A 25,862-nucleotide genomic window follows, 5' to 3' on the forward strand; every position below is an offset into this window, starting at 1 on the left:
TGCGAGAAGGACACGCAGCAAAACAGCAGCTCCACTGCCGGTGAAGGAGATCGGCCAAGATCGGAGCAGATCGGAGGATGAGGACGAGCTCGGACCCCGCCCCTCCTCCTCCCCCTCCCCCGACCAGGAAACAGCAAGGTACCCGACAGCCCCATGTTTGGGCTTTAAGGCAAATTTTACGGCAGGATGTTAGTTCTAAAACCTAATAATAATAATTTAAAAAATAATCTATAATTTTCATCTAATTATACAAATAAAATGTAATTTATGAGGGAGATGCACAAAAAGGAAAATAAAAATGTCCTGACAGCCTGGACTCAGGGTTAAGATGCTCCAATAGCAGAAAGGTGTTTTCCTCATTTGTCAGAGATGCTAATTGACCTAATCAAGTTTATACTTACCTGGCATACTGATACTGAGGTTGTGGATAATATTCATAAATATATTCATATATACATTCATTAGGTACACTTAAAGGTCCAATGTGTAAGATTTAGGAGTACAGTAGCCCAAACAGACAAACCCAACTCTGGTCTAGATATGGACTTTTGCTTCTAGTGTCAGTTTAGCAGCCAGAGTTTTTCCTACATGCTTTCAAGGAGAGGATGAGCTGTGGGAGAGAATTTATTTGGTAGCGATCTGCAACGTCACCACTAGATGCCGCCACTAAATCCTACACACTGGACCTTTAAGTGAGACTACGGCCTCCAAACTGAGCACACAGTTCAATCAACACCACCTAAAATGAAGCTAGTGTTTGTTGCATTAGATTGAATTAGTTTAAGGCAAGTTGGTCCGAATAAAATGGCAACTGAGTGTTAAAATAAAATGCGTCACAGTCAGCTTTGCCAGGGTGAGTCGTACAGTCTGAATATAAACAGCCCTTTTGCTTGAATTTATCTTAAAATAAAATGTATTAATATCGTTCTTTGAGTGATGAAATCAATACATGAGCAGATTTTCACAGAATACTCTGCCTTGTGTCACAAGGCCAACAGACAGATGTGTCTGATGGAAAGCTCAACTTTTTTTTAAACGTAATTTGACTATTTGTAAATTTGTAAGAGAATTTGCATCACCAAAGAATTACAGTATCAAGCTGAGGCGAGTCCCTATTGTTTGTCCTTGTAGAAAATTAAATTAAAAATTTCAGAATTAAAAAGGGCAGAATAATTTGGGTGTGCTGATTTCTCTGTGTATACGCTGCAGCTGCTGTGTGCTGCACATGATGAAAGGCTACTTTGAAAGTGGTAGAAAGGGCCCAAGCATCAAATTTGGCTACTGTACCTTTGTCGCGCTCTTTAGCTGCACAACATGAGGCTCGAGGCACAAACAACAGTCTGAGAAAAAAATGACATTTTATTGAATCTGCAGAATCATAAGTACAATTTGAAGTGCTGTAACAGGGCAACAGGAGATGATATCAGGTCCTTAATTCTGAGTATGTATCCAGAATGAGTTTTGAATACACGTGTATGTCAATATGCATATGGTATCTTTATTTTTTTTATTTAAAAAATAACAAAATTATATCAAAAACAAAAACAATTTAAGATGGAATGCACAAAACCGGTCTGAATGCTAAACCCGATTGTGGAATACATGATTTCACTCTGCAAAGTCTACAGTATATAACCAGTATCATAGAAGCAGGGAATGATTCATCAGAAGCGCAGGAGCCTACAATGAAGGCTGAAGGAAAGAGGGATCTCAGCAGACTGGTGGACAGGATACTAAGACAGAAACTGAATGGAAACAGGGTTATGATATGGTGTTACGGTTCAGTAGATGAGTGATGCCAGAGCAGAAGAGCGGCATTTTGGCGCAAAGAGGTTAACTCCTGACTAATATCCAGGTCAGACAAACAAACCCTGCCCTGCCTCACAGCCTGGGAAGATTGAGAGCATCGGGTCACTGCCCTCCGCCGCCCTCCCCCCAGCCTCGCACACTTACATAATCACACGCTCGAATTTGACTTTGCCCTCAACAAATCCATCCTGAACCACACTTGCACAACACTGGCTGTCTTTGGCCACTTCACCCTTAAGACAAGAAGAAAATCGGGATTGGCGGTTAACGAAGGCTACCAGTGTAAGTAGCTTTGTTATTAAATTATTAAATCATAAGCCAGGAACAATCACTACACTTCAAGCCAAACCATAAACTCTTCAGTCTACCCAGGAGAAACACAACCGTGAGCTCTAAAACAGCTTTCCGATCAAGCATCTGTTTTGCAAATAAACTTGCCCTGTTGTCAAGTAGAGGTTAATGCAAAATGCAGGCATACATACAGTGTGTTCATTCCATTTGTTTGGCAACCTTTAAAACCAGTTTGAGGAGTTTCTCTTTTCTGGTTCGGTGACCATTTTCATCAGCACTGTAACCGTTCCTCACATTAGAAAGTTGCAAAACTTTACGATCAAACTTTACGATTTTTTCCACGAGTCGGACACAAACTTCCCGTCAGCCACATTCACGAAAACAAAAACAAAACAACAACTTATGAGCCACTTTAAATCTGCAGGCAAGCCACTTCCCAGAGCACCATGACCTGTAAAAACATATTCCCTAACTTACCTTTTATGATACATATACAATTGTACAATGTCATCTAGCTACATAGTGAGAGCCTTGTTTCTTTTAATAAAGCTGAACATTTCCAACCCCGCCCCCTCCACCACCCCTACACCTAAAAACACACCGCCCTTATCTCTCACGTCTGTGACAGTCACAGTGAATCGCAGGAGAATGAAACAGCAAGAAAAGCAGGGGGAGGTGGGGGGATGTGTGTGTATGGTCAGGGGCCTGTGAGATTATTTACACCACTGAGAAATGGTCAAATGTCATGTTTTAAAATCTAATAAGGTCCTCACAGAAATACAGTATCCTGAGTGAAGGAATGATACAGCATTTCTGTGTTACAGCCAGCAACTTAAAAGTCTTCATTTTCTGTCAATGAACCAACGTTTGTTTCCATCTTAGTGACTCGTCGCCAGCCTACAGTTCGGCTAATTCGCGGATCAAATATCAAAAATAGCTGAAAATTTCTGGGATTCCTGTCCTTGCATCAGGTGACAGGCCTGCCTCGATGAAATAAATCTCTTCTTTCACGTGTATTTTGTAACTGTAACATTACTTTCTTTATTGAACACTGATCAGAAACAGACCTGCAGGATTCAGATTATCTAATACTGGTCCTGCACAAGTCTAGATAAACTCTTCTGCCTTGGTTCATAAATTTGAGTTGCTGGTTTATTTATTTAATACACTTAATTTTTTTGTCGTTTTTCTTTTTGGAAAATAAGCATCTTACAAGAACGAAAAAGAAGAACAGCATGAGAAGAAATACCACAGCTAAGGATTTAACTTCAATCCCTCACATTGAATGGAAAAAAAAGACTGGAATGTTCACTAAAAAAAACAAAACAACAACAGTGGATTATATTTCAAATAATAAAAAAAAAAAGACACAATATAGAGTTGTGCTTGGCCTTCTCTTTCATCAATGTGTTTTCTTACTGACGGTGATTTTGTAGCAAAGAAATGGGAAGGACTTGACCTGCTCCCATCTCTGGACAGTTTCACCTCGATCACCACAGCTTTGTGATTCTCTCAGGACTGAAGGCATTCAGGCTGCAAATAAAACAGGAATTAGGGTGTGTGTACTGTACATCCACACCAAGTGAGGTGATGTATTCAGTGCGGCTGCAAGAGATGGACCGATAATGTCCCCTAACTTGTCCCTGATCCCTCCTGTGCCCCGACGCGACGTCAGGAGGTGCTCTTCAGTTAGGCTACGATTCCAGTTTCACAACGATACCCCACAATGCAGTGCTGAACACGAGGCGTGCCTTCTTTGAGCGCACAATGGCGAGATGTGCCACCCTGCGTCTATATATGTATTTAAAAACCTCTCCGTTAAGACTGATAACTGGCTAATTGGTGCGACAGCAACAGGGTTAGAGGTTAAAAGGAATGTACACAAGTCAAAAATATTCAAGCTTAGTTCTGATAAGACTGAGATTCTACACTGTGTTTCCAGTCTGGCCAAGATCACGCTGCAAAATGAAAGAAAGAAAACACAAACACGCCTACACCCACCCACACTTTAAACTTATTTTCTCCACAGAAAAATGATTCGTGGGGGCCTTTTTTTTTTTTCTTTGTTTTTGCATTTGTTAAGTGCTATAGCTAGGATGGAGCTGTGAGACACGGTGTGACCCCTGACATACTGTGATGAACCGTGAGTTTTATCTCTTTCTTTTTTTTAAGACTTTTGATTTCCACTTGTGACAGCACCAGAGTGCAGCCAGGATTGTTGGGGGAAAGATAAGGAGGATGACGAACATCCACACAGAGACAGACATCAGCACAGACGGACTGACAGAGAGGCAGGCAGACAGACAGAGAAGGACAGACAGACACATAGGTAGGTAGGTAGGTAGAGGGTGTCTGTGGTGGAGCTGAGCAGTGAGAGCAGAGCAGGGATGCAGAAAGGGTAAAGGGTGGGGGTGGGTTCAGGGTCTCACAGGACAGGTTAGGGAACAAGAGTAAAATCAAGAGAAAGCGGCGTTAAGATGAGATGGCACTGGGCTTTTCTTTTCCTTCTTTCCCTCCCTTTCTCTACCTCCTCCTCCTCCTTTTTTTCTCTCCCTCTTTTTCTTTCCCTCTCACTCAGATGGCCTCGACGTAGTTGGCGGGCAGCATGCCCTGCTGGCCGGTGCGCTCCACGCGGCCGTACATCCAGCCCTCGTCGATCTGCTGCACGTCTACGATCACATCCCCGTCCACGAAGGACACCTCGTCCTCATCGGCGGCAGAGTAGTCGTACACTGCCCTGTACCGCTTCTGTGGATAACAAGAAGTACTTCACTTAGTTCCTGACAACAGCTGCCACAGGTATGCTGATCCAGAGAGGAGCGACAGCAGAAATGCCTGTTTGTGCAATTGTTAACTACATGAATCCTGCCTGATCTTTAGAAATTGGACTGTTGCCAGTGATTCATTATCTTTGTAGTGCCATCAAATGTCTTGTTTTGTACCCCCAAAATATTCAGTTTCCAACCAGAGAAGGCTAAAAAAAACCCCAGCAAATATTAATGTCTAAGAAGCTGAAGCCATGTTCTTATTGCTAAATTCAATTCGACTATGGAGGACCTACCCCAGCACTGGGAGGAGGGGCGGTGGCTGCCGGGCGCACTGGTTCAGGAGTGGGCTCATAGTGGAAGTTTTGAGAGGCTGCAGGCTGCTGGTAACCTGCAGGTGGAACAGAAAGAAAAGTGGAGGTGAAATCACGAGCTGGAAACACATCTCCTGCTGAATACCAGGCACGCTTTTAGATATATTCAACAGCTGTAATCTGCAATCTGTTTCGGGAGGAGAAGATTGCAACAGGTACAGCAAATGCATGTTAATGCCGGCCGTGTTTACGGTCTGTATGAACTCTCTGAGTGACAAGTTCCAAATCATGGCAAGCCAAGGCATGCCATCAGATGGTATACTGATTTTCCTGTTGCGAAACGTCCTGAACAATGCCTTTCTGTGCAGGAGTGTAAATCAACTACATGGATGACACAAACAGCAGCTAACTCATTTAAATACTTGGCTGGCTGGCTACTTCAGCAAGCAATCATTAACTTAAACTAAAATGTTTGTCCATGAATTTCAGCACAGATGATGCAGTTTTAGAATAACTTGCAGCAGTTCAATAATATATACACATAGTATATAGCTGAATGAAGGGGAGCAGTGAACAAGTTACAACCAAGATCCCTGAGAGGCAATATCCAGCCTGGTGAGCTCATCCAGCCTGTGCCAGCGATGGAGCCGAGCACAGACAATGTGAGAAGCTTGAGAGAAGTGTATACACGTAGATGCCTAATGTAGTTGTCAGGAGTTGAAGGAGCCTCACAGATAGTTTTTTGTTTTTATTTATTATGTTTTGGGGGATTTTGCTGAACTGTTCTGATATTATCAGAAAGTTTCTGGGCTCTTCTACAAATTTTTCTTTGACTTTCACACATGCTGCTTCTATCTACTAGGTGTGTTCGAAGGAATACCTGGGCTGGGGGTGCTCGGCTGATGATGTGGGGCCTCTCCTCCTGTCTTCCTCTTCTCAAACTCCTCATGGTACCTAATCTGTAAGAGACAAACACAAACAGAGTAAGATAAAAGATGGAGAGAGCAAGTACTCAGCAGAAACATGTATCTGGTACAGATAATCACATTAAAATGTCTCATACTACTGTGATAGAAACGTAGCTCAGTTCTGAGGCTGTTTTACATCCAGTTTAACCCCAACCCAATGCGACTATGGATACAGACAGAGATGATTTAGTTGGGTGAACAGATGCTCGCTTATCCCTAGTAAGAGCTTCAGAATGTACAGGTTCAGTCTTCTTTCCAGGAAGCTGTCACGGTGTGCACTTCACTTTCTATCCACCAGAGGTCTCCCACCAGCCCTGAAGCACCCCAGCCTTAGTGCTGATAGGTGGGGCGCGCTACGTGCAGGCGAAGCCCTGCGAAGCAGCCTTTGACGCTGAGAGGAAATGACATCTCGTCGGCCGGAAGTAGTCTGAACTCAGAGTTGCGTAGCAACCGTCGCTGACACATCAGGAAGAACAGGTGAAGAGAGAAAAAAAGGGGAACTAACAAGAAGCTTCAACACTTGGGGTGAGAATGATGACAGCTAGATTTAAAAGGAAACACTGGGGGGAGGAGGAGGTGTCATGTGACTAAGCACAGCAAAATCTAACTTAAATCATTCATAACACTACTCTGACAAGTGTCGCTGAACATATTTAGAGCTGAAAGAAGCAGCTGCGCTACAGTTTCAGGTACAAAGAGCTCATGATCCACCTCCAACCTCCCCTGCAGTGTGACAAAGGCAGCATTCAGTGTTACAACATGAAACAGGGCCACTGATGAAACTGAAACTGAGTGACTGCTCTAACGACTGCACTAAATAACCCGCCCCACACCCCCTTATTACCAGGCTGATAACAGACTGACTCACAGTGCCTCGTTCACGATTTACAACCCCGATTTTGTCCCCGCTTACACCCGGCCGCTCAAAGAGCCCACTGTGCTGGCGAGAGTTAGCGAGGAGTGTATTCACAGACTGGATGGGATGACGGAGTGTTTGTGCATGGACAGTGAGGCGGGCTACCGAGAGAACACAGCGACTGTTCTTGAGTGCAATATGCTAAGTGAGAGTGTGCAAGAGAGATTATTTTGGTTTGTTTTCCAAGGAGCAGGTCTAACAGACGCCGTGTGTGTGCGTTTACAGGAAGTGGCCCTTGGCTTCTGCTGGACTAAAAGCTCCTTACCACCTCTCAATCTTTGCCGTTTGACAAGAGGAAGGTGACAGGAAAGTTGAGAACAGTCAACCAAGGGTGTAGAGTCGTGACAAAGCAAAAAAAAACAAAACAAACAAGAGTGATTGACATGACAGGTCTAGACGAGCAGAAATGAATGAAAGGCTTTGCATTCTGGAGAAGGCGCTGAGTAAACTAGTTTGTTTCAGTCCAAGAAAAGATGGGATTGCAAGCAGCTGTCTTGTTTATCAGTCGTGACGCACTCAAATCCGTCCGCTATAACGCACTTGCTACCTTGATGTGGCCTGTGTGCACGCACCCATAAATCCATTTATCGCACGTGTCTCCGTCTTCCTCTGTCTTCCAAATTTCCTTGATCTCAGACACTCAAGATCCTTCACCGCATGAAAGCAGTAATTACCCATCACCCTCCACACTAATTATGCCATTAGCGAAGCCAGAGCTAGTTATGTGTAATGACGTATGTTTTGTGCGCGAGTGTGGAAATGAAGGCCTTTTACGGCTGACTTAAGCAGTCTGGGGGAGTAAGAGTAAACGTTGCATGCATTTCTACATCGCCGCTCCGTATTTACAGAGAAATGGCGAATCAATAACGTGGAGCTGAGGGAGAGAGGAGGAGGAGGAGGAGGAGAGCGGTCCACGTGGAGAGTGATTTGAGGAGAATTACATTACTATGAATGAGTGTAAGCAGAGGAAGCCTGACATTTACAGATGCCAGTGACTAAATGGGAGGATAAAACATGTTTAAAAAACAACAGCATGCAAAATATTATTAAAAAACTCTCTGCGGCGTGAGATGAAGAAGCAGACCTCAGGAGGTCAAATAAAGTGAACAATCAAAGGTCTTGTAGTTTCCACTGGTGAATTTTATCAGTAACTTATGTTGAGTATTCTTAAAAGTTTTTAACTACACCCGACAAACACAACCTGCCTAAAAGCTAGCCTGAAGCTGTAACAATCAGGATTCTCAAAAGGAAGAAAGGACCCAAATATGAGAATATAAATATAAGAGATAATCATGCAGAGAAGACACTTACATTGCTGATTTGTTCCTGCGTCTTCTTAATTCTCTGCAGCTCCGGCGTGTCTGCGACCACGCTGAAACCTTTCCCTTTATTCTTCTCGAAATCCTCCCTGTAGACAGCCTGCGGAACACAAACACCATCACGTTAGGGACAAGAAGGAGGAGGTTAAAACATGCAGGGCGAATAATACGCGCTGCATTATTCGCTGAGAAGAATTACACATCCAGATGAACAGCGTCTTCGTGTTTTTTTTTGTGCGAGTCAACAAGGAAAATCCAACAAATGCCGCGCGGGTGATTATTTATAGATGCTGTGACCTAGATCCCTTCAACATATAGAGATTAGAGCAAACACAAGAAAACTGATGTGTCTTGATATTATTCTGCTGGTTTTAATTCGTAATGTTCTTCATCTATAGTATCTGTGGTATCCACCTTATTAAGTGCTTGCACCTGCCTTTGCAAATGGATGAATCCTGAGCTTTAATTTGGCCTAATAAAATATTTTTACAGCATGATGATAATCATTTTACTGACTTTATTCCAGCTGTAGGCACCGAATGCTGAAATGTCACCTGTAGTGGAAAAGGAACATTTTTGTATATCCTCGACTGATGATTGTCAGAAAAGTTTATCCCATATTTTAATGAAATTCAATGTGCAACGTTTATGAACTTGTCATTATACTGAGTCGGTCAAATTACCTACCTATTACATATCACAGAGGTTTGAGCTGTGCGGCTTAAATAAACATTGTGTCTGATTTATAATCTCTAAATAAAAGGTAAGCATTAGCAGTGTGAGTGTGTGCGTTAGGAGTGCAAGCAAAAGTGAGGCTGCGTATATTGCTTTTGTGATGACGATAACTTCCTGTTTGTTGGGGAGGGAAGGCCTTGCATACAGGACGTGGTAGCAACCATACATGGTCATAAAGAGAGGTAGTGTGTGATGTCGGTCTGTGTGTGTGTGTGTGTGTGTGTGTGTGTGTGTGTGTGTGTGTTTCTCCAGCCTTCCCACCCCGTCCTGACCCTGAGGGCAGAGGAGGAAATGTCCAGCCCATGCAGCGTCAGATGAGTATCAGAAAATACAATGCTTGGTGTTCTGCCCTCGGAGCTGCCCTGCGGCTGATCTCAAGTATTTAAACCATGACCACCCACTTTGTGTACCTGAAACAGGAAGTCAAGTCAAACTCAAGAAAGAAGTAAGAAAACAGCTCAGCACGTGCTGTGACAATTCAACAATGACAAATCACTTAATCCCACAGCCTCCCCTCACTAACCACCACCGTCAACACTCGCATTTCTGCCTCCATGGTGACTGCACTACCAGGAAACAAAGCTCCACCACCCTTCACAGAACGTCTGACACTGCTAAACAGAATGCTGACCAATCCTCCCCTCATCTCCCGGCGTCTCTGGACGACACGACGCGGTCATGATTCACACATAACGTGTGTTTGACGCCGTGTGATGCGTCCGGGTCTGCTGTCATCTCTGGTGTGACGTCCGCTGAGGGGTGAAAACTGTGGCCGATCCTCATTCCATGGGAAATTATACACGGCTCTCAAGCCTGCGCACAAAGATAAGTCATGACGAAGATTAATGCGGCCTCGACCCATCTTTGTCCTTCGTTCTCGCTCCGCTCCCGTCAGTCTACGTGTGATCCCCCCCCTATTTTTTATTTCTCACTCCATCTTCTTTGTCCTTTTGGGTCTATGCAACAGCTACATCTCCTCCAATCATGCCTCTGCTTTCATTCCCCACCCACACTCCCTTCTCCCTGCGCTCCCTTTTCATTCATTCATATTTTACTGCCTCAACAGCAACACACAAGAGTCGTTCCATAGCGCTGGAGCTCTTCCTCATTATAATCTCTCCCTCTCTCTCTGCTTTTATTTGCATTCCTCTAGCTTTCCTTCCTCTGGGGATTTTACTTTTATCTCTTCCTCTTTCACCCTGCACTCCTCCCTCTCTCTCTCTGTGATGGTGCCTTCCTGTCTCTTCCTTTTTTTTTTCTTCTCCTCGCTCATGTGCGCCTCATTGCTCTCCCTTCTCCTCCTCCCCAATTCGCTCTCTCCAGTTTCTTTATTTCTCTGTCGCAGTCGTTTCTTTCCGTTTCCCCCCGCAAAGTCTTGTAATGAGGTGTGACAAACCTCTACCCTGCTACCATAGCAATAGGGTTCCCGTAGCAACGCAGCGGCGATGGTGGTGAGGGGTTAGACGGCCACAGTCAACCACACAAACACCTTCAACTTCCTAACACTGACACAAACGCACTCAGACTGTGAAGAATAGGACTCGGGCACACAAGCATCATAGTGAAAGCGGCTATCATCTAAACATATCTACATGTAGTATGCATTATGTCATCTATTCAAATGTATTTACAGGTCAAAAATACTTGAACATTCCACTTGAAGCTTAAATATGTTGCAGTTTCACAGGAAGTTCTTTAGAAATGACCTTTACTTTGAGGGAATTTTGTTGACTTGCAGCACAATCAGCACTTTCTGTAACCAAAAGCACATTCTCGAGCCGTCTTTGGCAGGAAAGGACTTCAAACTGCGCCGTCTTTTTTTTAAAGTTTTTTTTTTAGAGGGAACTTTTTTTTAATCATAAAATATTTCAGAAACAAAATCTGCCTTCGTTTAAAGTTTTGGGTAATTTCTAATGAAATCATTCTGAGACCACTGACCACTCCCACGAGAGAAAGAAAAAGACACAAACACAGACACCTCGTCATCGGAAACATCTTTAGTGTAATAATCTCATTCATAGACCAGTGACTACGATAAAGCATTAGTAAAGACAGTAATGACTGTCTCTTGGTCTATGGTTGTTGGTTGTTTGTGGGGGGATGTTAAGATGTACAATCCATGTGGAAAACACCATCTGTCATTTAGTTATCCCCCTCCCCATATGACCACTACCCCCACCCCAATACTCAACACAAAATCCCTTCTCACATGCACACACCCTGATCTGTAGTGTTTGACACTGACACTCGGATAAGACTTGACACTCTTTGATAAGCCCTGCCTCTCTTCCTTGCTACATGCTGAGAAACAAGCTTCTCCTTCAGCCTTTCCCTGTTGATCCGTCCCTAAAGAATGATTATTACACCAGGCCCTCCAGGATCGGGACTTTTTTTGTGATTAATGGCTGAATGTGAAGTCACTTCTCTCTCCTGAATTGTCCTAAAAAAACTTGCATTTGGTGTAATTTTCTCATTTAAATTGCGTCATGTAGGGGTGTCGTTTAGCTCAGTTTGTGGAGCATCCGCCCCACGTACAAAGGCTCAGTCATCCCCCATCTCTCTATCCCCACATTCCTGTCACTCAGCTGACTCGGTCAAATAAAGCTCAAAAAGGCCAAAAAAAATTGTCTTATGTAACTTCCAAGGTTTTTTTTTTTTAACTTTAGTGATCGCATTGATGGACAACTTCCTAGAAACATCCCATAGACACCATGCATGAATAAGAGAAGTGAAACATCAACCATTGAGGTTAACTCTGTCTGCTACTGGTTTCCCACCATGAATGAACATTTTATAGCCACTTTATCTGTGATTTGTTATTCTTTCTTTAATAGCTACTGTGGGAACACACTGTTAAAAGTACAAATCTCTCTGACTCTCTCTCTGAGCCATCTTTATTAAGGCAATAACACATGACCCAGTTCAGAAGGATATTTTTGTCTGATGGGGTTTTTTTTATATATCCTAGAATATATTTGGGTCTTTGTTATTTTAGCTTCAGCAGGAACTGCCATAGTAGTTTTTCTGTGGTTACAAAACAGACTGGGAGCTATTTGAAAAAAACAGGATCTAGGGTCAGTGCACATGGGTGGTCCTGCAAAAAAACAAAAAAAACAATAAAGTGTACAAAAGATGCAGAGAAAAGAACAGCGCATCAGTACGGGGCCACAGCAAATTGAATAGGCTATAATCCAATTTGCAGCCATCTTAAAAAAGCATATAGATGACAGCCAGACACATTAACACAAGCAGTGTGAAACACGAGGGCTGTTCTGTGACATATTACAGTACATTTGGCTTATTTTTAGGCCCTACCATTGTGTGTGAAAAAGACCCACTTTAAATCTAATCAACCAATGACAGACAGCCTGATGGATGACTGACACCATATCTACCCCACTTCTGATGAAAACACCTTCATCTACGCAGATTCCACCACAGCAATGACCTAACGTACATCTGTGACTTTCAGGAAATCCATAACTGGTTTCAGTTGAGCTAAAACTCAAGTTTAGGCAGAATTACAATACTCAACTGAGATGCGGTGCTTTCATCACACACTCCTGCCACTTTAATCAAGCACATTTATGTTGCAATGCTTTCTTGGGTAACAAGAATTATTTTTTTCAGCTGGCGATAAAAGGAAGTGGAACGTGTTGCAAAACAGATTTATGCAAAGTCAGATTTGATAGGAAACTACTTTATAATAAAATAAAGAGTGCTAATATTCTTTTAGATTTGTCATGGAAGAAACTGAACCAATAATACGGGATTGGGGACTAAAACCTCTAACTGAACCAACATTCTTGTGCCAGGATCATCTCTGAGGTTGTGTACCACTAACCTGTACCTGACCAGCCACACCTTTTTCTTGGTAATCATTTCTGCTGTTTCATCTCCATACTATTGCATTTATCATTTTAATACATGGCCACAGACTTCCCAGCACTCTCTCAAGTCCAACGTCCATTATGAATCAATTTCATGCTTCACTTCTCAGGTCTGCCTTGCCGTGCACATGCACTTATCTCGAATTAGACTGATTACATTATCTGAAAGTTGGCTTTGTGAAAGCATTTAGTCCCAGATCAATTTTTAGGGTTAACTCAAGTCAAGCTTTTCAAATTTAAACGTGGCTTTTGGTGTGGAAAAATGTGAACAAACCCTCCGAGTGTTTGTGTCTCACAGCTGGAGTTTGGTTTAGCCATGAATCCTATGAGTAGCTACATGCAGAAAGAGTTACCTGGCTCTGTATCTTGCTCTGCTGTTTGAGGCGGAGGTTCTCTGGAGTGTCAGCCACACAGGTGAAGTTTGTCTTGGGGTAGTGTCTGCAAAATAAACACACAAAACAGCAAAGAATGTCAGTACAGAGGAAACGCACACAGACAGATGCCAGCTTTCACTCAGACTCCCAGTGTGACACTCAAGCCGAGACTCTAAGAGAGAAAAAAAAAAATGGCATAACTCAAGCAGTGTGCAGTCTGTGGCCCCACAGTGGGGGCATTTGTTATTCAAGGTGGTCCTGAGGTTGAGTTAGGAGCCCCTGTAGAAAAAGGCATGTCAGTGTAACACACAATGCTCTGTCAGTGGGAGCCAAGGTAGTCTGAAAAAGAGGAAGTGCAGGCAGGGGCTGTGTGGGGGGGATGAGAGCCTCAAGGTTGTAGAGTTTTGGAGGCGAGCCATGGCAGGTGTGGAAAAAGCTTTCCAAGCCTACAAAACACAGGCACTCACACACACTTAATGCACATACACACAGCACACAGACACAGCACTATGGGGTATAACAGGAAGAGGTGCAGCAACAGGGTCAAAGAGACAGTGGGCGAGTGTGAATGATGTCATGGGTAGCCCCCCCCCTCAATACAGCGTGAAGGCGAGTCTCTTTTCCGAATGGATTCTGGCAATTTTCTTGACAGCCGCGTACCCATAAGCACCCGACCTCCTACAGCTTGGGAGAAAATGCTCTGCCTGAAACAAATATGACAAACACAAATATACACAGTAAGCATAAACACGCGGCTTCCACGCAGACATGCACGCATGCAGCACACCGAGCGTCATTCCAAAAGCCATTCATCGCTTCGCGCTTACTTATTGATCGCTTAAAGCGTCATCAGTGGTTTGTGCGTGCGACGCGTAACTCAGTGGGTTTTTATACGCTGGAGGCTTCTGTGCACAAGCAGCCTTCAGGTCCACAATTAATGGAAAAAACACATGGCTGAGATCCAGCAGGAGAGGAAGAGCCCTCACAGATTATCTAACCGCTCATATAGACTGCAGTTCCCAGCCTGCCTCAGGGTGCCGGGTGACCTAAAAAAAAAAAAAAAAAAAACTCCAACCGCTATCCGTGCCTCTGGGTAACCCATTTAAGCAATATGTTTACCGTTTCCTTGACAACGTGGTAAATAAACTGAATTAGCATTCGTTCTGGGATGTAAAAAAAACAACAAAAGGATTGTGGTTAATGTATTTTACATGACTTACTGTTAAAAAAAAAGATACGAGCCACTTTAAAGAGAATAGCTCTAACATGAATGGATCTGAACAAAAGCACGAGTTGACATTTCAAACCCTGTGATATACAACGAGCACTGGTTTGTCCGTTTGCACCCAAACACGTGCAGGTCTGTGCACGCTCGCACCGGAGCGACACGACTGCTATGCGCTCATTTTCCTAGAAGAAGCTACCAGTAACATTCAGATGTAGCGGTTCAGCCGAGGCCGGACAGGCTGGGAGAGAAAAAACTGCAAATGAAGCTAATCTTTTAATGTTGTGAGATATGTTATCAGAGAGGGACAGAGATAATGCACGCACACCACTCTGTGTCTCTAGAACTGTGACGCCTTCGCTGTAAGTGTATGGAAACAAAAATAGCTGCTAACTTCATTGCCCCTTTTTACCAGCAGTGTATCTCTTTGTCTTTATTGTGGGATACCCTTTGATGAAAGCTAGGAAACTAATAATACACATTCATTTTTTTTCCAGAGTTGGGTGTGTCCAGTTTGTGGTGGAACACACTTCCTTTCACGGAGCATCAGTGTGCCTGAAAAACCAATGCTCGTCTGAAGCAGAGGCACAGCACACACCCTTACAATCGGCGTTACCTGTCATCTCCTTTAGAAACTGTCCTTACACTTAAGGGTCAGTAAATTGCCATACAAAACACACAACACACAGGGTTGCCGATATAAGCTTATGACTCAGTGGGATCTTAATGTAATGTGTACGCAACCATGCATGCCTGTTTGAGGCTATGAGTGAGTCACAAGAACACTCATCTATCTGTCAGGTTGTATAACAAGGTAATAAGTCGCAGACGGGAGTGGGTGACACATGCACAAACTCGGTTAGCCCTGTGAACGCTAAAAGAGGGAGTGATCAAAATGGAGGGGGAGGAGTGATCGGACGGGGGGAGTCAAACATGTGTAATCACACACACAGACACACACTGCCTACTGTGCATGAGGAGAGGGTCTGTTTGCATAGTGGAACCAGGAGATGTTGAGACCGGCTCGACCCTGTGAGACCTGGAAAGGTTGTAATGCATCATTCAGCAGGAACATTTCATCTGCATGTAATAAAACAGCAAATATCATCCGTCTGAACACGTTCAATGACCGAGGAGCACGTTATTAGTACATGAAAGTGAGCTAATAAACAAAGAGGCAGAGGTGTCGGCTGTACAGTGACTGGCAGAATCCATTATACTGCCCAATAAGGCTCATGTATCATGAGCTCATCTGATATTTTACTGACTAGGCTTCTCTGCTGGTCAGCTTCCAACGAGCGCATACAGATGCACAAACCAGGAGGCGACCAGCGGTGTCGCGCCACAGCGCACAGTTTGAATCCTGTAACATAATAAATGACCTCGAAAATTGTATTAAATGGCAGGGCACTGTACAGGACGGCACTAAATCAAGACATCCTGTGACAAGTTTTAATAACACCACACTGACGTTCAAATACATTTTGGGGCTATCTGTCATTTCAGGCAGCGACTTAACAATGGCTCCGGCATCCTCCAGGGGAAATGAAGAATTTTCATGTCCACTTATCTGATCTCCTAAATCTCCCACAATCCCCCCCCCCTGTGACTCTAGCATCTAATCAGGGATGGGATTCTCAGGCAAGAGGGTGGGTGGGAATAAAGCGAAAACAAACAACGCCTATATCAATTACTAAGGACAAATATGGAGGAGTAATGATAAAGCAGTTATCCCACAGAATAATAACAGAGAACGTAGCCTGCATTCCTCTCTTGGAGCGGGAGGCTCTTCCACTGATGATGTTTACTCGAACAGGGCTTGTTTTAAACAAACGGAAAGAGGCATAATAAACAGGCTCTGAAGGGTCTTGCTCCTGCTGGCGTGGCGAGCCGAGGGAACATCGGAAGCAGGAAAGGAGAAGCCACTTTAGTCTGAAACAAACATGATAGTGGAGACGACACCTGCTGAAGGTGGTCAACGCCGGGATCTACATGCCAAAGTGTGGAAGTATGGACACGGAAAATTGACTTTGTCGCATTAATAATAATAATAATAATAATAATCCATGATTGATTGAAAGGAAAGGGCTTATTGCACGATTCCTGAAGCATGCATGCGCTCATCTGCGAGCAGGACGTACTCCAGAAGCAGATCAACGCATTTGGTTAACCTGAAAATGATTTGCATATATTTGGTTTTCCCTGTCAGATCAAGGCAGTAATAATTAATCTGTTTTGTTTCCTCTGATTAAAAGGTGACCTTTTTTTTGGGTTTGGAAACATTTAAAACTTGAGAGAAAAGTCTGTAGTTACATGTTTTGTGGCTGAATTTCATGAAACTGCAGAGCCGGGAAGGAGGCGAGTGATTCTGACGACATTTTTGGGAAACTACTGGAGTTCCTGTAACATTTCAGTCACATGCCAGCTCCTGCACTTTGTGATGAGACATTTTTAACAGCAGTTTGTGGCTAATAAGAAATCAAAACAGTCCTGCAGCCAGATTTGGGTGAATACAGCAGAAAAAAAGTTGGCTCCACCAATAGCAGGTCAAACATGAAATCCAGATTGAGACATATGGACGAGAAAAGAAAAACAAAGTTTTTCCTCTTGTTATTTTACTCGAGACTTGGCACAACGGACTTGTTGGCCCTGGGATTCATCAGTAACAAAGCCAAATCCTAGTGAAAACAGCTGACCACAAGCTGGTGTACTACTATAGATTTTTCCACAATGCTACTAGCATGACATGTTGATTAATTTCTCCGGCAATAAAAAAAAAAAAAGCGCTTGGGGGAAAAATGCAAAGGAGCTTGTCAGAACACGAAGAAACGCCTTCTCTCTGCATTCCCTCTCAGAAACAGGCAGTCCCCCCCTCTCCAACACACACACAGAGAAAGAGAGGAGGAGAAAATCATTATAAGTGATGGCAGAGGGGGATTCCGCGGATTCCTGATGAGCCTTTAGTGTGCGAGTATGTGCTGAAGCGTGAGTGGACATGCTAGTTTTCAGAGTGTCCGCCTGTGTCACTGTAGAGGAACTTTAGGAATTTCCTTTGTTGATGCCCCCCCCCTCTTTTTCCCCAATGAGGAGGAGGGAGGGAGGCACTTTCCCACACCACGTATAGGACTTTTCTCTGAAGGGGGGGAGAGCTGGAATAGGCACTGATAAACAGCAGAGGAGGGAGAGAGAGGGGCCTTAGTTGGGTTGCAACATGAATACACACACATTTAGAGAGTCCAATTTCCGTCTGTGGACAGATTAAACACTGCTAGCGGCGTCTTTTGGATACAGGCTAACCCAGTTGAGTATAAAAAAACATAAGACATGCTCACTGACATGGACAGGAAAGGAAACTTACGCATTGCAGTATGGTCTCTTCTCAAAGCCTTTGTAATTCTTCATGTTTAGAGTCATTTTGCAGACCTCGCAGCTGAAGCATCCTTTATGCCAGTACTGTCAGGAAGAAAGAGAGAGACACACACAAAATGATGAGGAAGGTGATATTAGAGAAGTTTGTTTCACCTTTGTCAGGATCTAAAAAGAGAGCCTAACACACACACACACAAAAAACCCTATACACCAACCAGCAGAGGAAAGCTAATTGAATGAGCAAGGCCAGAACTACTTTTCATTCCCTTGAGGTTTCACAGGGACAAGAGCTGGATACAGACAGAAAGAATAGTGACTGTTGAGGCCTGTGTGAAAAAAAAGTGAAGCAATGTGGAAACAGTGGTGTTTGTGTATGCTTGGCACTGAACAGTTACAAGGAAACCAACATCCCCTTTTCATAGCAAATTGTATGCTTACTATTTATAAGTAGATAGGGCTAGCTGCACTGGTTGGAGCAATGAGGAAGCTGCCTATCTGCCGTCTAATCTGGCGGACTCAAGTTTTCTGCATGTGCACCAACGGTTTCAGATGGTGCTGCAGATCCACGCGCTTTCCTGTCCGTCTGCTCATCTCTGCAGGCCTGCATGTTTCTGGTAGCTCCTCCATCCGGCTTCATAAGAGGCCATCTCCCTCACCACCCTTTCCTCCCTTCCTCCCAAACCCACCGGTCTGATCTGTGGCCTGAGGGTTCAAAGAGGGATCGAGGGAGGGGAGAGGGAGGATCGGAGCAAAACTGGAAGGAGGGAGGAAACATGAAAGGAAGGAGCTTTGAGAGAGCAAGAGGAAGAGAAGGAGCAGGGGAGGGGTGGGCAGCAGAGAGAGAGAGAGCGAGAGAAAACGCCAGAGAGTGAAGCAACGATCTGGCTGCTCCCTGCTATCGTCAGGGGAAGGGAAGGGAGGAGTGCAAAGACATGGCGAAAGCAAGAAAGAATGGGAGGGAATGAAAGAGGGAGTCCTTATTAACATGGCCTCAGGACGCTCTGTCATCCCTCTTGTTCTTTCTCCCACTCTTTATCACTTTCTACACCAAGTGCCCACACACTGAACACTAATCTCGCAAACAAACGGCACAGAGAAAATTATTCAAAAACGAGAGGATGGAACTGCAGAAACACATCAAAGTGCAACATGGTTTTCTCAGCGTTTCACTCCAAACTCACATCGCGGGTCTTTTCGGGATAAAAAAGGTGTGTGTTATTGACAGAAAAATGCATCGTTTCTCCGCGCGCAATGATGCAGTTTGATGATACAGCATGTGTTACAGCGCTGATAAACAGCTGGCAATAAATCACCGGGATGTTGATGTTTACTGCCTGCGAAAGACCAAACACACAGCGTCGAGCACAATGGGCATTTCACTTCCTGCCATTACTGAACAAGAATATGGCTTCAGGCTGGTTTCAAAAAACGTCTCACTTGTCCTGTCTGGACCACCCAGGATGGAGTGCGATGACGACGGGAAAGTGTATGTGTGTGTGCGTCTGACATGGCTGTATTGCAATATTGTATTAAGCCATACAAAAGGAAGGAGAGAGCCTGATCCAAACACACTGAGCCAAGCCTTCAAATGCAAACTCTTTATCCCGCTACAAGCAACTGGGGAGGCTTTAGGGACATGCAGATGGACACATCGAGTTACTCTTTCCATTGCTCTCCCTCTCTATTGTTCTGGCGAACACTGTAATGGTAAATCCCTTTACAAACAACAGCACAGTGCAGGCAGATTCCATTTCCTCTAGCTTCAGCTGATTTGCAGCTGTGGTCGCTTGCCATCATTACATGCACGCCGTCTGGGTTCGTGCACTCGGCGAGCAGCAGTGTGATATTCTCCTGGCCGACCATTGTTATCGCCTTCTCATTTCCCTAAATCAGCCGTAATGATAAAACCAGGGATAAACGCTAACAGAGGGGCGTTTATGCAAATGCTGCTGCGGGAGAAAAGGTGACAGTCTCAGCTGAGCACGGACTTTGATACTCCTGTTGTTATCAAAGAGTAAATATTGACCTCGGATCTACTCCAAAGAACAAACCTGCTGAAATGTTTAGCAAACTAACTAAGCCTCGTCCAACCTGCTAACCCGCATTTCACCAGCACGAGCTCCGTCGCCCTCTCGCCTTCACGTGGAATAACATGACCCTCGCTGTTCAAAGTGTCTCCTGGAAAAACCACCAAGTGAGAGGACACGCTGGACTACGACCAGTGTACTAAACTCTGACACGTTAAACGGTTTATTTAGTATGTCCTCCAGCTGTACAACTGAATATACACTTTCATTTTACTCCGCTCAGCAGTGTCTGCAATTTCCCCGCTGATAAAAATCAAATGTGGGCAAGGATGTGAAACATAATCACAAGTGGTCACCAGGGACACATTGGAGATGCATACTAACGACAGACAAGAACCTCCACTCATCTGATCTAAACCTGACCTGTACGTTAAGTGGTTAGAATGTAGTAAGCACGGATTTAAGACAAACAGATGCCAGAGGAGGGGACAGACAGAGATGTAGAGGCAACGGAAAACATCCCAAATGTGTGTTACAGAGGCCGTGCGGCACTTAGCCTTGTCCATCTCCAGGAAAACCTTGTTTGCTGGTGCCAAGGCAGGATCTGGCAGTCAGCTGGAAAATGAGGACACTGCAGAGACAGAGCCCTAGAAATAAAACACCCATAAAAAAAAAGAAGAAGAAGAAGAAGAAGCACTGTCTCCCTGCATCAGCGCAGCTCAGGGGCATGTGTGCATACGTGTGTGTGTGTGTGTGTGTATGTAGGTTATATGTCTCGGTGCATGATGCATGTGTGTCAGCAGGGATCCGAGTCAGGAGCAAAAAAAAAAAAAAAAAAAAAGCTCAGTCAGCCTCACAGCTCGCTCTTGGTGAGAACCAAATACAAGTTGGCCTGGACAAAAACGCCGGAGGCCAACACAACTTCAGACACCATGTATGCACCCGCATCACATACAGAGGGAGGGTTATTTAGAGTCGGAGCGGGAGCGTGCTCTCACATACTAACTACAGGCAATTAAACCTACTGGCTACAGACCAAACTGCTCCTATGTCGGTGTTAGCGCGGGACCTTAAACGGGGGCAGATTACTCACTTTTGTTTGGTCCGCTCACCACGGCAACACATTTAACCAAACCACAAGTTGGCACGTTGGGTGGAAACATGGTTTGTGCCACTAACAAGTGATGAGAATTTCTGACCATATTGTTTTTAGATGAAAGCGTCGACTCAATCTATAGCTTGTCTTTAATGGATTTTCACAGTCCGGTCTTCTGGTAATCCAAATTATACGTCAGGGTAATTAAGCGCCTTATACTACTGAAGGACATCCCATGGGATTGTGGTGAAATGTTTCATAACTCTTGGTCGAATCAGTAGCACTTAACATCATTCAAAACCACTTTATTCATACTTCCATTGGCTGATTAGGATCGTGGTTTGATAACTTTGTGACTCATATTTATTTTAAACCAACAGCGGCTAAATAAATCAAACACACACACACACACACTACAGCAGCTTACTGTGTGTGCGTAAGATAGCACATGCCTAAAGACAAAGTGCCCACATCTGGCTGGTCCTAATAGAGGAAAGTAACTCATTAAAGCATGCTGGTTAATTATTAGCCTTCTTTTTTTTACCCAAGCTGAGGGCTGCTCTGTTGCTGGCCAGAGAGTGATTTGCATGGACATACTCCGTTAGAGGAGAGTGTGTACTTAACACACTTTCCAAACCATTCCAGAGTGTGACACACACATACCGCCACAAAGCGACACAATCCCGGCAGAAAAAGCCGAGCGATGAGCAGAGAGTACAGGTGAACTCACTTTACAAAGTGTCTGATCGTGCTGCTGCATCATGTTATATGGTTTATATTTTTCAACAGATTGGGAAAGCAGCACAATAAGTTGCGCCAGTTCCCTTTTTCTGGCAAAATGCTCAAAGGAGAAGTACCTGTCCACTCACTGTGGAGTCAACACCTCAGGTGATGTTGACTGTAAATGTGTGTTTGTGACTGTGAGTCATAAAGGGAGGTGACCAGTGGTGACTGGACTGATTCCTCACCTCTTGTGGCATTTGGACAACATGAATCAGTTCTCTGAATAAATTGGTCTAAATATAGGCGAGGCGGTAGACAAATTCCCCTAAAAAAAAAAAAAAAACGTGGTTAGAGGAAAAGTGAATCAGAACGCCTGCACAAGACGTGGAAAATGACTATACTGAGATAATACCGAAATATGAACAGTAAGGAATCGAATCATTGCATGTAGCATGGCGTTCTGAGACAAAAAAAGCTTATATGATTTCTAATAAGGAGTTTTTAGATTTGATTTCACATGACTAAGCATGATGTCAGCTCCTTCGTGCAGTAAAGAATGTACAGAGCTGCACGGCTCCAGTGCTGCCGTGTTCAGACCTTTGACCCTCTTTCCCAGCAATTTCCTGGGATTGAGAAGCAGCAGTACAATCGAGGCTCACATCTTAAACCAGAAAGCCCACGGTGGAGCCAAGCAACACAGCGACCAATTTGTTAGCTAAATGATTTTTTAAAAAATGGACGAGAGTCAGTCGTAGCTGCGAAATGAGTGACTGAATCGGTGTGCGATGCAAACGGTGGATGAAATCTGATTACTATGCTCACTTTTGTCTATGCCAACTGTGTCTGAACACTGGAGATCATGTGATCGCTTTTTTTTTCTGCTACCTGCCCAACTAAAACACATGTTTATGTAAAGGTTTATACAAAACATGTGAATGTGTAGCTGATTAATCTGAGTGAACAGAAGCAAGAATCCTTGAACGCTGTGGTGTACTTTCAGTATCTGTTCAGGCGTGCTGATATGAAGGAAATAACCGCCCAGTTTCCTTTTGTCCGTCCATATTTCTTTTGAATTTCGCCTTCACAAGCAGACTGCTTTGACTTTTGTTTTGAGCGAGGCTGTGACTTATCTAGGAAACTTGGGTTCATAATTTCACGTCTGAAACGGGCAAACGGGTCTCGCCAATGTGTGTAAACACTTATTAAAATGTTTTGCTAACATATTCATGATCCACTAGCCATGTTTGTCCTTCGTACTTATTAAAACGATGAGCTGTCAAGAGCACCCAAGCATCGGTTTCTCACATTATTTATAGACGCTGAAGCGCTACAGACACTGGAATAACTGCTAATTTACTACCCGGGAACCGGTTACGCCGCTTCATAATCTACGATGTAATGGCACATATGTCAGAGTTAAATATGAATAAATCTCATGAGGAGATGTAGGAGGACTTCAGTCGTACAATATGCAGACATCATGTACAGATAGGAAGTGTAAAGCAGCAGAGAGGAGTGTTTCAGTGAGCGATGAGCTTTGAGCTTTAAACCACTCTCTTCATTTATCTTGAGAACACACACTTCCTGAGTGCTAAAAAACGACTATTAATCCTAAAAAGGAACACACACACAAATCATTTCACTCGTCTAAACATTGCACATGACCCTAAATGTCATCTCGTACAGTTTTTTTTTTAGACACTTCCTTGTTACAAGTTTTACTAGCAGCTGCCCTGAACTGAAGAGATAGACTTTGATAGATATGAGGCAGATACTTGAGTCAAATATGCAGCTTTAATCTCCTATCAAATGAAACATTTTAAGTGCTGAGAGGAAGCCAAACGACGAGACAAAACCGTCACCAAGAAGAGCCTCGACTGAAATTCACTTCCTGCCTTTACATGTGCTCGGGCTGCCCGCTCCCTCCGCTGGGCCCAGCCCTGCTCTATACTGGAATGCAGCTTACAGACAAACACGCCTCTGTGGTTCAGCCTCTCCACAGAGAGATATTACAGAAGGAGGCTGTCAGGTAAAAAAAAAAAAAGGTATCCATCGGTGGCTGAGAATACCAATTCAGCTGAGGCTGAACCCCCCCTCCTGCCTTCACCTGAGCTAGCCTAGCGCATGGAAAAATCCCCCTGCCAATGTGGCCTCGGGCTGCTTTAAACAAACTGGAAGGACGATGTGTGTGTGTGTGTGTGTGTGTGTGTGCCACAGAGAAGGAAAAAAGGGGAGGTTGTTTTGGCGTGTCTGAAGGGGGGGCGAGCGCTGATGCGGAATGGCAGCAAAGACAAGACGGCAAAGGCTGCTCTCCTGTGCTCGGTTCAGAGCGGGGAGAGAGACGGCACAGCAGGCCTCTGACAGAGCACGTTTTATGGGAGTGTCTGTCTGCTGGAATGCACTCCGCTTCAGGCCAGATTCCAGAGCACATCGGGGCTGTACTTGTGGCAATTTGGTTCTCATCAATACCAGCTCCCAACATGATAACACCACTTATTTTTTATTTAAAAACATTTTTTTTAAAAGGGACTGCTTGTGCACTAACACTAAATCAATTCCAGTCTGGAGTACTTTGGGAAAACATTAGTCATGGTGCATTCAAGAACACATCCATGCAGCAGCTGAGCAGTAATGCAACCGATCAAGAGCTGATGTTACTTTAGATAATGTGCTTTGGGCGCTCTGTCCCCCCTTTCTGTCAACCCCTACAGATAAGCGTGTCTCGACAGGGATTGATTTTCAATAGCTATTCAGATGTCCATTAGACAAATTATCTACTTGCCTCGAGCCCTGCTTTAGTAAAAAAATACATAAACACTGCAATTCATACAATAGACATTGCAGACCCCACCCACCCTAGAAGGTAGTGTGTGGTTTGTCTTGTTGCAAAGTGGAGATGAGTGCAGCAGCATTCAGAAAAAATATAATCATCCAGTCAAAAGCTAACAGGTAGAAATTGTTGCTCCCGTGTGATTTGAGCAGGGGGTCAAATTGATGAGATTAGCACCTCGGTTGAGATTAAGGCTACTGCCTTTGACTGAAAACTGGACTGGAGGTGGCTCCACTGATCATGCCTGGGTTCGGATTAGCCAGTGGATTGGACACAGACCAACATGTCCAAAAAAAACAGCCCACGCTGCTTCTCCTCCACAGAAAAAGCTCGGTTATATTATATTATTAAAAAAAGAGAAAAGAAACCCAGCCCAGTGCTGTATCGTTTACATGTTGTAAAGGTTAACCCCTCCACTGTAAGGGTTTTATTTTTTCGAGAAAGGTTAAGAGACGTTAGCTTTTCAATCAAAGCAGATGTGCCAGCCAGGCCCAAGCCAGGCTTGAAGCTGTGAAAGGCGCTGCTTTTAGGGTGAATCAACACCGTAGCCTGGAGTCATTTTCTGGGTGAAAAACAAACAAACATATATATATTTGTGGTTTCTAAAAGTGAAGCTCATTGCCTCATAAAAAAACACTGCGTAATTTCGCGCCTGGTTCAGCTATCACCTCCCAGACGTGAAGCTAGCTGTTAGCTCGCCTCGCTGGCGAAATACCTGTCCTGTCGATTCATTCACAAAAAAAAAAAAAAAACACGCGAAAGCTGTCATTTTAAAAAGAGACAATTACGAGGCCAGAGAAGGGAGGTGGCTACGGGTTGTTTTCTACAAAGAGAAACACAAAAACAAGACGGTTTAATCGTGCTCTTACCTTGTCCAGACAATTCACTTTTTCCGTGGGGTAAACGACTAGATTACATCTGCTACACAACGGATTCATGTTGGAGGAGGAATGCTCTTCTGGGCTAGTTAGCACGGAAACCGCCGATGATACTGCTCGTAGCCGCCGGAGTGCTCCCCTCAAAAAAAAAAAACTAGCTCTAAGTGTACGGTTTTTATGACGAGTAGCAGACCGACACTAATGTAGCTGTATGTAACAAATCCAGGAGGTTGTTGTTGTCGTTGTAGCCGCACAGCTGGCTGTCAGTCCACTAACCAGACACGGAAAGCGCGCTCCCGCTCCCGCTTCCCCCCCCCTCTCTCGCTCCCTCCC

At 44.2% G+C, this 25,862-nt stretch overlaps 1 protein-coding gene across 1 annotated transcript; it reads right to left on the reverse strand.

Moving 5' to 3' along the window:
• Positions 1-1,339: 1,339 nt before the first annotated feature.
• On the reverse strand, positions 1,340-25,858 carry lasp1 (LIM and SH3 protein 1). Its single transcript, XM_027285965.1, has 7 exons — positions 25,521-25,858; positions 17,965-18,059; positions 13,361-13,445; positions 8,375-8,482; positions 6,060-6,138; positions 5,162-5,256; positions 1,340-4,848 (listed from the first exon to the last, which is right to left on the reverse strand). The coding sequence occupies exons 1-7, from the start codon at positions 25,587-25,589 to the stop codon at positions 4,675-4,677; spliced, it is 705 nt and encodes a 234-aa protein (XP_027141766.1). The 5' UTR covers positions 25,590-25,858; the 3' UTR covers positions 1,340-4,674.
• Positions 25,859-25,862: the final 4 nt, after the last annotated feature.

The sequence above is a fragment of the Larimichthys crocea genome, chromosome XII (genome assembly GCF_000972845.2).
Source record: "Larimichthys crocea isolate SSNF chromosome XII, L_crocea_2.0, whole genome shotgun sequence".
Lineage (NCBI taxonomy): Eukaryota > Metazoa > Chordata > Actinopteri > Sciaenidae > Larimichthys > Larimichthys crocea.

What these genes read in the sequence shown, in the direction of transcription:
- lasp1 (XM_027285965.1), bottom strand. Translation starts at nt 25,589, where the DNA reads ATGAATCCGTTGTGTAGCAGATGTAATCTAGTCGTTTACCCCACGGAA. An exon ending in AAGTGAATTGTCTGGACAAG is followed by an intron (nt 18,060 to 25,520) that starts GTAAGAGCACGA and finishes TCTTCCTGACAG; the next exon opens with TACTGGCATAAAGGATGCTT. An exon ending in CCCCTCCTCCCAGTGCTGGG is followed by an intron (nt 4,849 to 5,161) that starts GTAGGTCCTCCA and finishes TGTTATCCACAG; the next exon opens with AAGCGGTACAGGGCAGTGTA.